The following is a 14,957-nucleotide window of genomic DNA, read 5'->3' as shown; positions in this document are numbered from 1 at the left end:
TCCTTTCCTCCCAGGAAGTCACATTTCTGATGGACTTGTTGCTTGAGGCGTTTTTAAGCAAGTGAAAACAAATGGCAAAAGCCCTGAAGCATGACTTCTTACCTCAGAGCTGCAAGGATGCTGGGCCGTGGGAAACATGAGGATACCAGATTTAGGGATCAACTGGCCCATCCATCCCAAAGTAAAGTGCAGATGTTTTCATCTGTGTTTTCACCTGGAGTAATACAGCCAATCCCTCCCACAGTTATCAAGCAATGAAGGTGAGGGAAGGACAGCTATTGTGGGGGGCACTGAACAAAAAAAAAAAGCTCTTTAATGATCACCACGTCCTTTTTCTGCATAAGTCATGTAGTACATGCTCCTTCAGCCTAGTGGTTTCTTCTTTCATAGAGGAAAAAACCCAAATCCAGCTTTTTAAGACCTATGACTCCACCCAGCATTATCTGTGCACGCTTTCTAGCACGGACACAAGCTGGTGGTGGGTGCACCCACTCAGCTGGCTCTGTGGTGGGACTTCTGGTGTCCTTTCAGAGGTGCCAGGTGGGTTTGGAGGATTTTCGAATGCCACAACAGCATATCAGGAGAGACAGGAGCAAGTCTGTGAGAGTCACAGAAGTACTCATCACTGGCTGACCCAATGCAGGCTGCTGCCTCTCTTAAAATGAGTTCATCACTATCCAGCACTCCCAAAAGAAGGCAACTCCTCGAGAAAGGATTTGAGAGACTAGAGTAACCAGATGGAAAACCTACGTGTCTGCTAGGTGAGTTTCTGCCTCTGAGAAACAAATTGGGCTCTTTAAAAAGGAATGATGATTTGTAATCCAGCCTTTTCAAAGCAAGACTGAAAAATATGACAGTCCTACCACTGACTCTCCACAAGCTGGAGTCCTAAATCCCCTCTACCCCTGCCCCTCTGTTGTTTGCCAGATAAGAGGCTGAAAAAAAAACCTGTCCAATTTTCTGTAAGGAAGAAGCTGCCTGCAGAGCACAGTTCACCTAAGCAGCTGAGCTCACTAATTGCTCACTGCTGGAGGGCACAGTCCTGCCCATCACCCCATCCTCCTCCCAGCCCAGGCACCAGCTTGACTCACTAAGAACCCTCACCAAAGGCAGCAAATATTTTCCCCAGGGTTAGGGAGCCGAACTGACTCACAGAGGACTTGGATGATCCCCAGAGGTCCCTTCCTACCAATATTACTGCAGAAGCACCGCACAGGCATGCCAGGTAACCGCAAGGAGCTCAGCTACCTTGTTGAACCATCCTACACGTAGCTGCTGCACTTCCACCGCCGACTGACCTGGGGAGCTCACTTCCACATGCCCCTGGCCCAGAGGGCTGATGGCAAAAGCTGCTGAAGCAGACGGTGGCGAGCACAAGAACCCTTGCAGCAGCATGGCTTGAAGAAGCACATCCTGGCAGAAAGGGCTGCTTAGTCGGTGGAGCTGCCTCCTTCCTAGGAGGATTTTGCTAATATAATGGTTTTGCTAGGCTGTTAATGCAACTCCTTCAAAGATAAGACAAGAAAAAACAAAGTGAGGTGGGCAGACAAATGAACAGAAGAACAATCTTCTCTTTTTAACCTTGTTGGACCTTTGGCATAGTTTGTAACAGAGCTGGGCCACTTTTCAGGCAGAATTGCAGCATTTCAGTTGATGTATTTCCTTTCAGCATGAAGGTCATGCAAGATCAAGAAGTCCATCTTCCAACTTGGCATAGGCTACAGCCTCATGCAAACTTCACTTACCACACCATAATCTGAGGTGAAGAGCACGTTTCCATCGGAGCTTGGGCCAACAGTGCATGGCTGCAGCTGGTCCTGCTCCCGCAGCCATACCCTGGCACCCTGCAAAAAAACAGAAGACCTCCCGTTAGAAGGAACTGGACCCTGCGAGATCCACACATGGGCTGCAAACACCCAAGGAAAGCCGGGGGGAAGCTGCGGTGTTCAGAGGCTACTTCCAAGCTACAGCTGGTTAAAATTTTTAAGCAAGTCCTACTTACATTTTCAGATAAACTGCTTTTGCTTTTTTAAACTTAATGTGAGAGGAAGAAAAAGCAGTTTTTATCAGCTTCATGCAGAAACCAACATAAGGAAATACCAATTTTTATTAGAAGGAGTCATGGAAACATACAAACACGCAGAACAGTGGGTTTAACTGTCTAAATATTTTCGAACTTAGAATAGCTGCTCGTTAAAAGTCATGCTATAATAATAATAGAAAATGTAAATAAAGCATGTTTACAGCTTCATACACCCACACATCACTAAGTCAAAAAGCTTCCAGAAATCATCATCAACAGCTAAGTAGACTTCACAGAGCTCTGTTTGCCTCTCTTGCAAGAGTTTCCTTGACATAATTTCAGTGTTTCTCTGATGTACATACACACTGATATATACACATATACATATGAGGGCCCTGATGTATATATAGTTTCACACACACTACAAGATTTTAAATTGCTCAGTGTCACTCAAGAGCACAAAGGCAGACTTCTGGTAAAACACATGCAGGGATTTGCAGGGCAAGCAGATCTCATAGCTCACCTACCAAAAAAGTGCAGGGGAAATCAGTTTGCTGGACCGGCCTCTTCTGCCCTGCTTGCCTGCGGGACCCGGTACAAGGGAAAGAGCAGGAACACGAAGGCAAATCAGGGAGAGCATGACCCACAATTACGCAGAATTAGGCATAACGTCACACTGCATTTCAGTTATTGCAAACTAATCTGTTCCATATCTTTCCATAGAAATCACACAAACTCTGCTTAGGTAAGTATTGAGAAAAAGCCAAAGTGCTGAACTGTTGAGTAACGTTAAGGCCATCCTGCTTTTCATCGATTCATAGACCCACTTTCTTCCCAATTTGTTTTCTGCCCCTAAGTTATTGATTATAAAAGCCCTTCCTATCCTCTTAAACCCGTCAGCAGCATTAGCTCTTTGCTTACAGGCTTATTATGTTTGAAGAGATACAATAGTATTTCTATATTACATTATCTAGAACGTGGAACACTAATTCTATTTTTAATGATTTGTTTTAGTTTAGGTGGGTTTTTTAAAAAACTACTTTAGTCACTTTAAACACTTTAGTACCCTGGATTTTCTTTACTGTAGAAGATATGTCTAATCATAGAACAGTTTGGGTTGGAAGGGACCTTTAAAGGCCATCTAGTCCAACCCCCCTGCAAGGAGCAGGAACATCTCCAACCAGATCAGGTCGCTCAGAGCCCCATCCAACCTGGCCTTGAATGTTTCCAGGGATGGGGCATCCACCACCTCTCTGGGCAACCTGTGCCAGTGCTTCACCACCCTCATTGTATTTTTTTTCCTTATGTCTAGTCTAAATCTACCCTCTTTTAGTTTAAAACCATTACCCCTTGTCCTATCACAACAAGCTCTGTTAAAAAGTTTGTCCCCATCTTTCCTGTAAGCCCCCTTAGTTACTGGAAGGCTGCTATAAGGTCTCCCTAGAACCTCCTCTTCTCCAGGCTGAACAGCCCCAGCTCTCTCAGCCTGTCCTCATAGGAGAGGTGCTCCAGCCCTCTTATCAACTTCATGGCCCTCATCTGGACTCGGTCCAACAGGTCCATGTCCTTCTTATGCTGGGGGCTCCAGAGCTGGATGCAGTACTCCAGGTGGGTTCTCCCAAGAGCTGAATAGAGGGGCAGAATCACCTCCCTCAACCTGCTGGCCATGCTTCTTTTGATGCAGCCCAGGATATGACTGGCCTTCTGGGCTGCGAGCACACATTGCTGGCTAATGTTGAGCTTTTCATCCACGAGTATGCCCAAGTCTTTCTTGGCAAGGCTGCACTCAATCCCTTCATCCCCCAGCATGTATTGACACCAGGGGTTGCCCCGATCCCTGTGCAGGACCTTGCGCTTGGTCTTATTGAATCTCATAAGGTTCACAGGGGCCGACCTCTCAAGCTTGTCCAAGTCCCTCTGGATGGTATCCCTTTCCTCCAGCATGTCGACCCCACCCCTCAGCTTAGTGTAATCTGCGAACTTGCTGAGAGTGCACTCAATCCCACTATGTCATTAATTAAGATGTTAAACTGGCCAACCTCCAGTCCTCCTAATAAAGGAACTGGTTTTAATGACACTTTAAAAAGCCTATGTAATTCTACTTTTGCTACTGTGTTCTGCTCTAGAGTTTCCACAGCAGGCAGATTCATTTCCCCTGACCAAGTGACTGAAAAGCACCAGTGCACATGGTCAGTACCTAAACTCAAGGATGGTGTGCGAAGATGACCCTCATGGCCAGTGAACAATAGTAACAGAAAAATGTTTTCTTATGTTGCAGATTCAGGCTTCAAGGTTCCAGAGAGCTGGTATGCAACGCATTGAATACAGTTTTTGCGGAACTGTATTAGAGCTTTTCGTGACATCTTCTTACATTTTCTGAAACTCTTGATGCTTAAGACAAAGTGTGCTGAGGCATTTGAGCAAGACATTGCTGTTGAGAAATCATCCCTTTCCCAAATCACATTCTGTTGATTCTGCACAAACATATGAACAGCAACATGTGTCAGCAAAAGATCTTTATGCCATTTTCACCAAAGGCTACTACTACTACCAAGAGCAAAGAGTCACAAAACAGCAAAGTTCTACCTGGAGTTCCCAACAGTGGGATGAAAGAAAACCTTTTCTAATACTGGTACTGTAAACACTTATTCCCAACAGTGCATTTTGATGCCTTCAGACACCAGTAACCCAGGAGCACATAGATGAGAGCCTGCAGACAAGTGCAGTTCCATCAGGAGCCAGGCGTGCACCCTGCCACGCACACCTCCCACCCCAATGCCGTGGCACTCGGGCACACACACACCCCCCACACACACCGCCCTATATTAGGAGCATGCCATGCTCACAGAACCCTACGTGGTCTGTCCCTGCAGACCAGGGGGGTCTGGGTTACACACAGTGTCCACTCCCTGAGCTCAGAAATTAGTTTGGAGACAGAGGCAGCTGATAATCTGACACGCAAGAGACACTCCACAGGCATGAACACTGTTATTAGGTACCACGTAGAGGGAAAAAGAGGGGAGATAGACAATCAGATCCCTCTGATATCTTCAACACGTAGAAACTATCAGAAAGTCCAGACTGACCGAGACCCCTTTCCCAGTAGAATTCCATGTGCAAAAGTAGTAACAACTACTCCCAAAAAGAGACTTAGTTCTTTTGTACAATATCGTACCATTTCCTACAGACTTATGGGAGATCCTTCTGTGTGCTGCTACAGAGCAGAAGGCAACATGATGAATCTCCCAGCCACTGTGGAATTTCAGTTGCCCAGAATGACTTACTTCAGTTTACTTTGATGTTGTAGAGCAACTGCACCCATTTGTGTTATTTCCAAAAGGAACATCATGCTGAGACAGCCAGAATAGGAACCACAGAGCAAATAATTATTGTAACTTCTGCCCAGCATAGCCCCCATTTCCTGAAAGGCCAAGTTTGTTTTAGTGCATCTCCTTCCATCAGCCCTTTTTTCTAAACATGAAATTCCCCAGGGAACCTTGACTAAATACAGAAACAGATGGTGACACCAGAGAGACTGCCCTCACATCACTCCCCTCTCCCCCAGTACCACACATTTCATTGATCAGTTGAAAGGATTAAATTGAGCAGAAAACTTCCCAGAACTGCCAGGCAGCAAGGCTGAACTTCCATGGGAGAAGCAAGGGCAGCAAAGCAGAGCAGGGCCCAGCACTGCAGAGCGGCCACCCGCCAGCTCCTGCAGGCACCACAGATGATGAGAAGAGTTTAATGAAATGAAGCAACAAGCAATCACTGATTTGAAGAGAACACCTTAAAAGACACCTAAGGAACAGCAGAGCAATGATTTTGTGTAACCGCTTTCCATCAAATAAAGCTGGTTAAATACTGATAATACAGTTAACTTGAGCCCCTTACGTAGTAAGAATAGCTCATCCCCTCCCAATTCTTCATTAACTAGAAGTTTATTAGGGGGTTTGTTTTGTTTTTAAGTAGAGCAGCAACAGCAAGTACTGAATTAAAGAATAAAGTAGGAATGTACCGCAGTTCCTGTATCAAGGGTAGGTCACTCAGATGTTAAACGAACTCTCAGAAACCAACATCCTCATTCCTACGGCCCAGTGACAACCCATCCACGAACTGGCCTCACCACAGAGCGCCTAGCAAAGCACAATCCTGAACACTGATCCCATAAAATGGGACTATAATTTCAAAAATAAAGTTGCTTGCATACCAAGAGTACTGTTTCATCAGTACTGCCTCACTCACACCATGATGTCAATTGAAATAAATTGAAGCCCCAGAAATCTGTGGCCTTCCATGCCTTTTCCAGAGTGACTGATAGCAGGAGTTCTCTTGCATTCACCTGTATGTACATCTCAGCAGATGCAGCACACTGTGTGGCAGGGAAAGAGAAGCAAAGCACCCGTGCATTGAAGCAGAGTGCGCAGCTATCAGTGGGTCCACCATCCTCATCAGCTACCCAGCTACTGAAGGCAAAGTACACTCCAGAGGACAAGACACAGGACTCTGTACCTGGAGGTGCCTTTGCCCCTCCACAGCCTCCCAGCCCAGCAGGAGACACATTCAGGGACCAGCACGAGCAAGCCACTGCTCTGCAATTATACCACGCTTCAGAAACAAGTCATCACATCCTGCTCTCCTCTTATTTCTGTAGCCTGGACTACCCTTGAATCTTCATTTTCCCCCAGGACCTCCTCTCTCTTCTGGAAACTGCTGTTTCTTATATGCAAGCGAGAATGAGCTGCCTTGGCTGCACAGGATTTCAGGAGACATGTAGGAGCACTGTCTCTCTCCCACAGTTCTCACATGCCCCATTCCTCCTTGTACACAAACCCGCACAACTCCCAGGAGTAACATGCTTCACAGGGGCTACAACCATGATGGGTGCATCCATTTTCCAGGAGTTATTCAGAGAGGAAAAGTGCTTTTGGCTGGAAGACACCTTAAAGATGCACACAACTGCGCACGCTGTTCCCACTATTTGAGGGTTTTGGCAATGCTTTCTTTGTGAATGAACACAGCACTCTCAGTCTCCAGACCTACCTGCAAACACAATACTACGGGAGGCTCTTGCAGTGCCTTGGTTTGAGCAAATATCCCAAATCACCGCTGCAGCTATTCTGCAAGGGGCAGAGATGTCTCAAAAATTAACCCCCCTGCACTGTAAACCCAAGTCAAAAATTGCCATTGTGCTACACGTGTTTCAGCCGTAAGTATTGTGTATACATGTACCTGGCATACTGAAGCTGTTCAATGGGTATTAGGTGTCCAAGTCTTGCGTTTTTGCTGGCAATGGATCTGTACGCTCCTAGGCTTGGAAGCAGCATCTCACCAAGCCAGCTCTCTTCCCAGGCTCAATGGGCTTTGTGGTTGTAAACCTCGCAGCAGAGATTGGCCTGGAAAGGCCCTTGCAATCCAGACAAAGCCAGGATCGGGTTTCAATAAATGCACTTTTCAACAGATTGACCTACATGATCATGAATAAGTGATAGGGCAGATACAAAGAGACTTTGCTAATGGATACAAAAATTGGTGGGGAGGGGAAGTCTCTGACACCCTAGACCCTTATGGGAAGGAATGCAACCTTGCTGTTTTTCTGATATCAGCCTGAAATGAAGTCATACAGCCAGTCCCTGGGTTATATCTGATCAGCAAAACCTGGACCAGCTGCTGGGAGGGAGGGGGCAGCCCAGGAGGCCACAGGTAAGGAGAGAGGAGCAAGAACAGCTGAGCTGGCAGCAACCAAGATGGAGCAGCTGGGAAGAGGGACAATGCCTGCAATAGCAGCAGGGATAACAGAAACTAAAGTCTACTTCTTGCAAGGCACAAGGATGACATGGTGCAGAGCAAAAAGGGACAGGATTTCACTGGGGAAGGACCCACACAGCAGCCCACTGAGCCTCCGCAAGCCAGCACAGCTCAACCCTGCAGCCATGGGTCCTGCTGCTCCCGAGCTGCAGCCCAGGCTGAGCCCATGACTCAGACCCATTCTGCCAATTAGCAGCCCTATTCCCCACTAATTAAGGAGCAAAGCCCTCAGTCTGCCAGCAGCTCTGCAGAATAGCAGTAACAGGAAAAGGTTTATGCATTTTAAATCATCTAATCTAAGAGTGGTTTGTCACTTCTGGTCACTGATGTATGTGCACTGCTTCCCACCCCTCTTTTGCCTCCCCCTCCCATCTGCTCTGTTCCTCTTTCCTCCTCCAGTTTGGCTGCTGCACGCTTCTCTTCTCCCCACTCTCCTGCACGTCTCCCAACTTCAGATATCCCCCAGGAAATGCCTGGTCCTTGAAGGTAAATCTTGATCTTCTCAAAGGAGCAACTACCTGCCACAGCAACTACACCAGCTCCTCACCGTGAAAGTGGAAGGAGTGAACCCCCAACTGCATCCACGTGCATCAAGGCTGCCCTTTTCCACCAGTACAAGGTGCACTGAGAGAAGGAGGGGGCAGGTGTGCATCCTTCCAGGCTTCACTGCAAGTGCTCTCCAGGCCCAGTATGAGATGATCTGCCCCCTACCCTGCAGTACCACCATGGGCAGTGGGGTCACTGCCCTTCTCAGGTGAGGCAGCAGCCCTACAGAGCTTGCAACCACCTGGGAACTTCTCACCAGCCTCAAAAATGCATACTAAAGTTGGGTTCATAAAAGCCAGCACCGCTTCCATAGCTTCTCTATTAGCTCTTCCCCACCTAAAACTGGAATTAAAGGAAGTCATTCCCTAGGGCACAGCACTCACGTGGTTATCTACAGATGTGTATTTCCTCTCTCTGACATCCCTGACACATCACAGCAATGCTGCCTTTCCCACATCTTCTCCATAGCCCTAAGAGGAAGGAGGCAACAAGGCATGTGCAAAAGCCTAGCCTGGCCCTAGCAAAGCTTCCACGGACCAGACAGTGGCCCCAAACTGAGCAAGTGAAGAGCTATCCCTGCCCTGCCCTCAACCTGGACATTCCTTTGGGTCTCTTCTCCCTCTTGCCACCAAATATACAGTGAGGCAGCTTTGTTGCAGCTCCCTCCCTCTCTCAAATTCAGCCAACGGCTTCAAGGCTGAAGCTGGGCTGATGGATAGCTGAGTGGCATTCAAGGTCCACAGAGCCTCGAGAAGCCACCAGGATACAGCAGTCTATCACAGAGATGTCAGCTCCAGCATCCTGCCTCCGAGCAGCCACAATGCAATGCATTTTGTAAAAATCTCAGAAGAGAGCCCTGAAACAGTATTTCTTCTGCAATGTCTATTATGCATAATTTGGGATTACGTCCAATACCTTTTTACATCTTGCCACATCCTTGACTTCAATAATTCCCTGCCATGTGGAGTTTTACCACACACTCACACATTATCTGGGAACGTACACTTTTTAATCAATCAGTCTCGTCGCTGTGAAGCAGAAAATCCCTTTTCCTCGCAGCCAGAGGTGGAGGAACAGAGGAATCCAATCCACCTTCTCTGTCTCATCCATTATTTTCTGCTCTTTTGCCATGTCTCCCCCTATTTGTCATTTCACTAATAAGGTATTCTCAGGGTTTTTAAACTCTTCACGTGAGACATTTTCCTGGTGTTTGATTGTCCTCAGCGTCCTTCCCTCAAACACCACACAGAAAGCAAGCAGCGTGCCTCTGAGCTGGGATGTGCTGTCAGCCAATCTGAACATGGCGAAAAAGGGGGAAACAGCCCACACAAGTAAGAAGCTGGGGAACAGTAAAGACAGTAGAGTCCATGTTCACTGTTTTCTCTTCTAAAATTATTGGGGACATGTGTTCTAGTAGCAGCATCTGACTACTAGATGGAGATTGCAGCATTGTGAATAACAACAAAGACATGCAGAAGTTTTTAATGAACACCCCTGGAAAGTACCCCGCTTGCATCACACCAAGATGCTGAAGTACTTTCCCATATATTAGCAAATGGAAAGGATGTAAAACATTCCAAAAATCAACAGGTCCAAGAGTTCCCAGAGATCTGTCCAATAAAGTTTCTCACCAGCTGATATTCATTTTTGATAAGCCTGGAAATGCTGAGGAAATTCCAAGAGAGTGGAAGGGTCAGAGCCTAAACAAGGGCGACAGCAGGATTATCCCAAGTAACCACGGGTTGCTTAGTCTCACAACCCCAGAGAAAGTACAGCTATTGCCTCCAGCTTTTCCAACTTAAAGATACTCTAGCTTTAATCATTGTCCAGTGCACATCAACATGTGGGAAGAAGTCTAGTCAAAAAGACTGTTTTGTTCTTTGCATCCAAGCCTAAGAGATAAATAGGACAGTAATAGATGCTCATGGCATTGATCATACAGAACAGAGTATTCTGATAAAAGTCATCCCTTGAGGAGCAAACAGCCGCAAAGGGATCTCAAAACAGTTGTTATGAATGGGGAAAATCATGACTAACTGAGGGATTTTCTAACAAAATTCTGCAGAGACCTCAATACAATTTTATATTCTCATCAAGGACCTAAAATCAAAAGTAGTGCTGACAGTACTAGCAGATGCCAACATCTGGTAGATCAGTAAGTACCCGCAAGGATGAGACCATCAGAGCAGTGTGGATTCCACAGTCGGCTTGTTTGAACAAAATGGGATTAAAATACAGCCAAACTGAAAGGTCAGCTTCAGGGGAGGAGGAATGCAAGGAGCACTTCAAACGGAGGAATGTCTTCTGGAAAGTCACAGACCCAAAGAGGCTTGTGAATTGCTGAACAGAAACTCCCAGGACATTTGGTTGCAACAAGAGCTGATGCATGTCTGGGATGTATAAAGAGCAGTGAGGAAGTTTACTGCTTACTTATGCTTCGAGGTGTGAGAAAGAAGCCTTCCAGAGAAAATCTTAAAAATTCCCTCATTTTTGCTATTCAGAAAGATCCCTTGTAATGCAAAAGCACTGGTGAAAATGTTAATGTCATTATGTAGATTTGCCAGAGCTAGGGCTGCCCTATCTCGCCCAGACGCTGATAGGGGAATCACAGCAGCGTGTGGCCCAGCATGGGCTGCGAACCTCACCTCGGTCTCTGCATGCTCAACTAACCCATCCCTGCTGAGAGGACGCTGTTGCCAGCAGTCCTGAAACCACAGCTCTGCTACCTGCTGCCTCACCTCTGCCGGCAACCCGGTGCCAGGGAATAATGTCTTCCAGACAGAGAAGCTATCTGGGACGAAACAACCCTCACAAAGAAGAAAAGTAGGACCCAAAAATGGATGGAGCTGCCAGACACTTTAGAAATGAAGCAGGATTTATTTTAAAACAAGGTTGTGTAACCACTTGGAGGAACTGCAAAAAGTGGGGGATCCTCCAGAAATAAGAAGCCTTTCCAGAAAGTGTGATTCAGCCAAATCTTCACCATTGGCTCAGGACGCAGGTAGCAAGAATAAACAGAACTAACACATAGCCCTGGTCCTAACCCAAATTTCCACCTTCTCATCAAATATGCTGATCACTGTATCTATGAGAGGCCCTGCCACCGGTTCAGTTATTACTATAATTATTGCATTTATACAGGACCCAAGAGTGCCCAGACGCTGTGCCAAACAGTGCATAGCAGACAGCCCCTCCGTAGGTGTTTTTCCTGGGACGCGGCTCCACAGCAATGCTGAACCATGTGCAATCTCAGATGGAAATAAGGAGACAGAACTGCAGAGCTTGGGGTAACTGGAGGATAACCAGGGAACCCAGACTCGCAGAAGTTTCGGTCTTAATGATCGCATTTAAATAGTTCGCACATTCTCCTTAGAGCAAAATGGGAAATAAGAAATTGTGATTATTACGTGAAAAAAAAAAGTGAGGCAAGAAGTGAAACCAGAGTGGTACAAGGTGTTTCCGGAGGCAGCGATGGGGCAGCTGCAGGCTGGCCCAGGAAGACCCGGCTTCCCTTCCCATGGGGGCTCCCAGCCAGGGCCTGCCCTAGCCCACCCTTGTGCCACTGATAGGATCTGACAAGGTCACAGCTCACGCAGCCTGGCTCCAGACAAATGCCCTAAGAACAGAGCTCACTCTCTTCCACCAGACACTTCTTCATGTCACCTTTGGCACTAGAGCCTTCTTCCCTGCAATTGCTGCTCCAGAACAGGGCAGCACGGCCCTCTCACCCTGCATCTGCCTCTTTATCACTCTGGATGCTTTCAGGGAGATGTAGCTGGGATGGAGGATTCTGCATGTAGGAATATCCATGCTACCCCAGCCCCATGGATACCATAAAGGACAGTGGTACTTCCCTTTAGCTGAACTACAAGGACTACATAAAAAGAGAGGGCTTGCTCTGTTTGGTATTGATGCAGAGAGCACATACAAAGCATGGGTGTAATACACAGCATTTCTCTGTCTCTTCCCAGTCTCTCCAGATCCTCTTTTCTAAGAGGTCACAATATTCTCGGTAAACTAAGAAGAGGTCGTCAGGGAAAGCTGGTGAAGCACATGGTCCTCAGGGGAGGAGAGAGGCTTGGTGGGAATAGTCCTTCACAGAGCAGCCCCACTGCTGACGAAGACGATGCTCTATCTACCATTTCTTTCCAAGACGACATTTTCCTAAGCTCATGGTTGTTAACACAGGGGCACTCAGCTCACTGTTATCTGGAAAGACAGCACATCACTCATGGTCAGCGTCATCCAAGTCAGCTGAACCATGTGCCTCATCTCAGACAGGAGTCTCTGGAAAGATTCTCCAGGACATCTGGCCACACTCTGCTCTCACAGGAACTCCACCTTCTCCTAACGACAGGGAGCGTGGGGAGGGCAAACCAAGCTGTTGAGAAATCCAGTCCAGGATGCCATGTACAAGCCCTCCCCACCCAGTACAAGCTGGTCTTCCTGGGGATGCTGATCTCTCAATGATGCAGCCAGCCAGCTTCAACCAAGAGCTCAAAGCTGCTGAGAATCACATGCGCAACCAAAAATCAGACCAGTCCTGTACCTGCTGCAGGAGGCAGGCTCCACACTGCAAAGATGCATTCACAGACAAGTCCCTCCAGCTCTCCTCCTTACCCACGTACCCTGCCTGTGAAAGCTTACACACATGAGTTTACACCAGGACCAAGGACCCATCAGATGCCTGGAGGACACCACGTGCAGCTGAGTACCATGTGGCTGCAAAGGGCCACACTCTGCAAACTAGCTGATGATGGCTTTGCGGAGTGGTTGGACACTTCCCAGTTGCACCAAGCAGTCAGCACACCTGCACAGCAGCCAGGGCAAAGCTGCCAGAGCAAAAGAGACCTGGCAGAGCTGCTTGCTCCCACCTCAGTCCGGGGCCAAGAAAGCAGCTCAGATGCGTGCACAGTGGCAACTCAGGTAGCCCTTGTGCTCCTCCACGGACTTGACCCTGAGACTCTCCACTGATCTGCGTGTGTCCCTGGGGGACGTGGCTCTTCTCCACACCTCCGTGGCAGATGTCCCAGGCCACAGAGAAGAGATGGGCTGTAGCCAGGGGAGGATGAGGGACAGTAAGTAAAGACCAGGCCAAGCTGTAAGGAGGACAGCTCAGACCACTACAGCCATGCAGGACACAAGCACAGGATCCTCCCTGACTTTCTCTTCCTATGTCAGAAAGCTTAAGGACTTTGGGGGAGTTATTTTACAACACAGATGAAAAGCATTGCATTTCACCAAAAGAGCAATGAGAAAAACTGTTTAACACTTAAAATGGCAGCATTTCTAGGCCAGTGGCATATGAGCAGAAGGAGAATGGCATCTGTGACTCCACCGGATGCTGCTACTCAGTGCAGGCTGACCGTGGGGCTGTGCCGGCTGGTCACTCCAACTGGAGAGCAGAGAGGGATGGGATGGGAGAAGTGTCTCCTTTAACCCTCGCCACGACATTCCTGCTCCTCGGGGGGAATTCGAGAGCGAGTCACATCCTCTGTGTCACCCCACATCCTGCCCACACTCCAGACGCGCAGGGAAACCATCATCCGTCACCATGCCAGAGCCCTGGCCTCCAGGGCCCCTCCTCCCTGTCTGGGCACAGGACTCGCTGCAGCGGCCAAGAAAGGAGACGGCGGAGCGCACACACCGTCTCTGCTCCTCTGCTCATACCCAGCTGGAGCAAAGGCGTCATCCGTCATGTCCCTGAGCCATGTCGCACACCAGACCTCAGAGGGCAGAGGCGCACATCCTTGTGCTGCACCACTCACCGAGGAGAAGGCTTTCTAACCTGGCCCGCTTGGGATGTCATGGGGGAAGAGCGGTGGCAGCATGCACCTCGCCTGCTCGCCATACCAGAGATCAGCAGCCAGAGGAGGGCACGGCACATGGGAAGCCCTTCAGCAGGGTCAAGTAGACACACAACTGGCCAAAACTGTTCCCCTCTGGGCAGAGCCAGGATGATAAGTAGGTTGCATCCATCACTAAGCCACTTACTGTAGATAAACTTCAAATAATAGGAACTCCAGCATGCTGAGGGAGGAACCAGGGAAGCTGGGAAGATCCATGGCATCCCCATGTAACCCCAGACACTGACAACATCGCTGAGCGTGGTATCTAAGTGCTGCAAGCACAGCATGGGAGCCTGCTAAGGCAAGACCAACAACACGCTGAGGTTTGAGCTATTCATTGTAAGAGATGACATGCATCCCCTGGGACAAGCTTGGCTTCTGCTGCAGCAGAAAGAGGTGGAGCAACTCCCTTCTGCTCACGCATTGCCCTCCCACCAAGAACCCCCCATGGAGAAGGAGGAAGAGTGGCTGGGGTGCAGCAAATACCAAACATTCCCGCTCCAAGGAAGCCGCGTTCCCCCCCTCCCGCCCCCACTGCCTTTCCTGCAAAGCAAAGCTTGATGCTTTCCCAGGCACGCTGGTTCTGGTTCTCCAGCCTTGGCCACCTTGGTTCACCAGGGTTGAAACCTGTGATTTACAAGAGACGTTAGACTCCTAGAGAGTCCCTGGCTTCAGGGCTGCCCCTCAGCCCTCCCCTGGAAATCCCTGTTTCTCCAGAAGACGGCAGAATC

The 14,957-nt window shown here is 48.3% G+C and overlaps 1 protein-coding gene across 1 annotated transcript in view; it reads right to left on the bottom strand.

The window, feature by feature from the left end:
• Window positions 1-14,957, bottom strand: part of LOC104477136 (unconventional myosin-X) — a 92,929-nt gene that overhangs the window by 76,404 nt on the left and 1,568 nt on the right. The window contains exon 2 of the mRNA XM_086751165.1: window positions 1,746-1,844. Within this exon, the coding sequence (XP_086607291.1) occupies window positions 1,746-1,844 (99 nt within the window). The remainder of the gene's footprint in view (window positions 1-1,745; window positions 1,845-14,957) is intronic.

This window comes from Chlamydotis macqueenii, chromosome 6, assembly GCF_036417535.1.
Source record: "Chlamydotis macqueenii isolate bChlMac1 chromosome 6, bChlMac1.mat, whole genome shotgun sequence".
Taxonomy (NCBI): domain Eukaryota; kingdom Metazoa; phylum Chordata; class Aves; order Otidiformes; family Otididae; genus Chlamydotis; species Chlamydotis macqueenii.
This window is presented reverse-complemented; position numbering and strand designations above follow the sequence as displayed.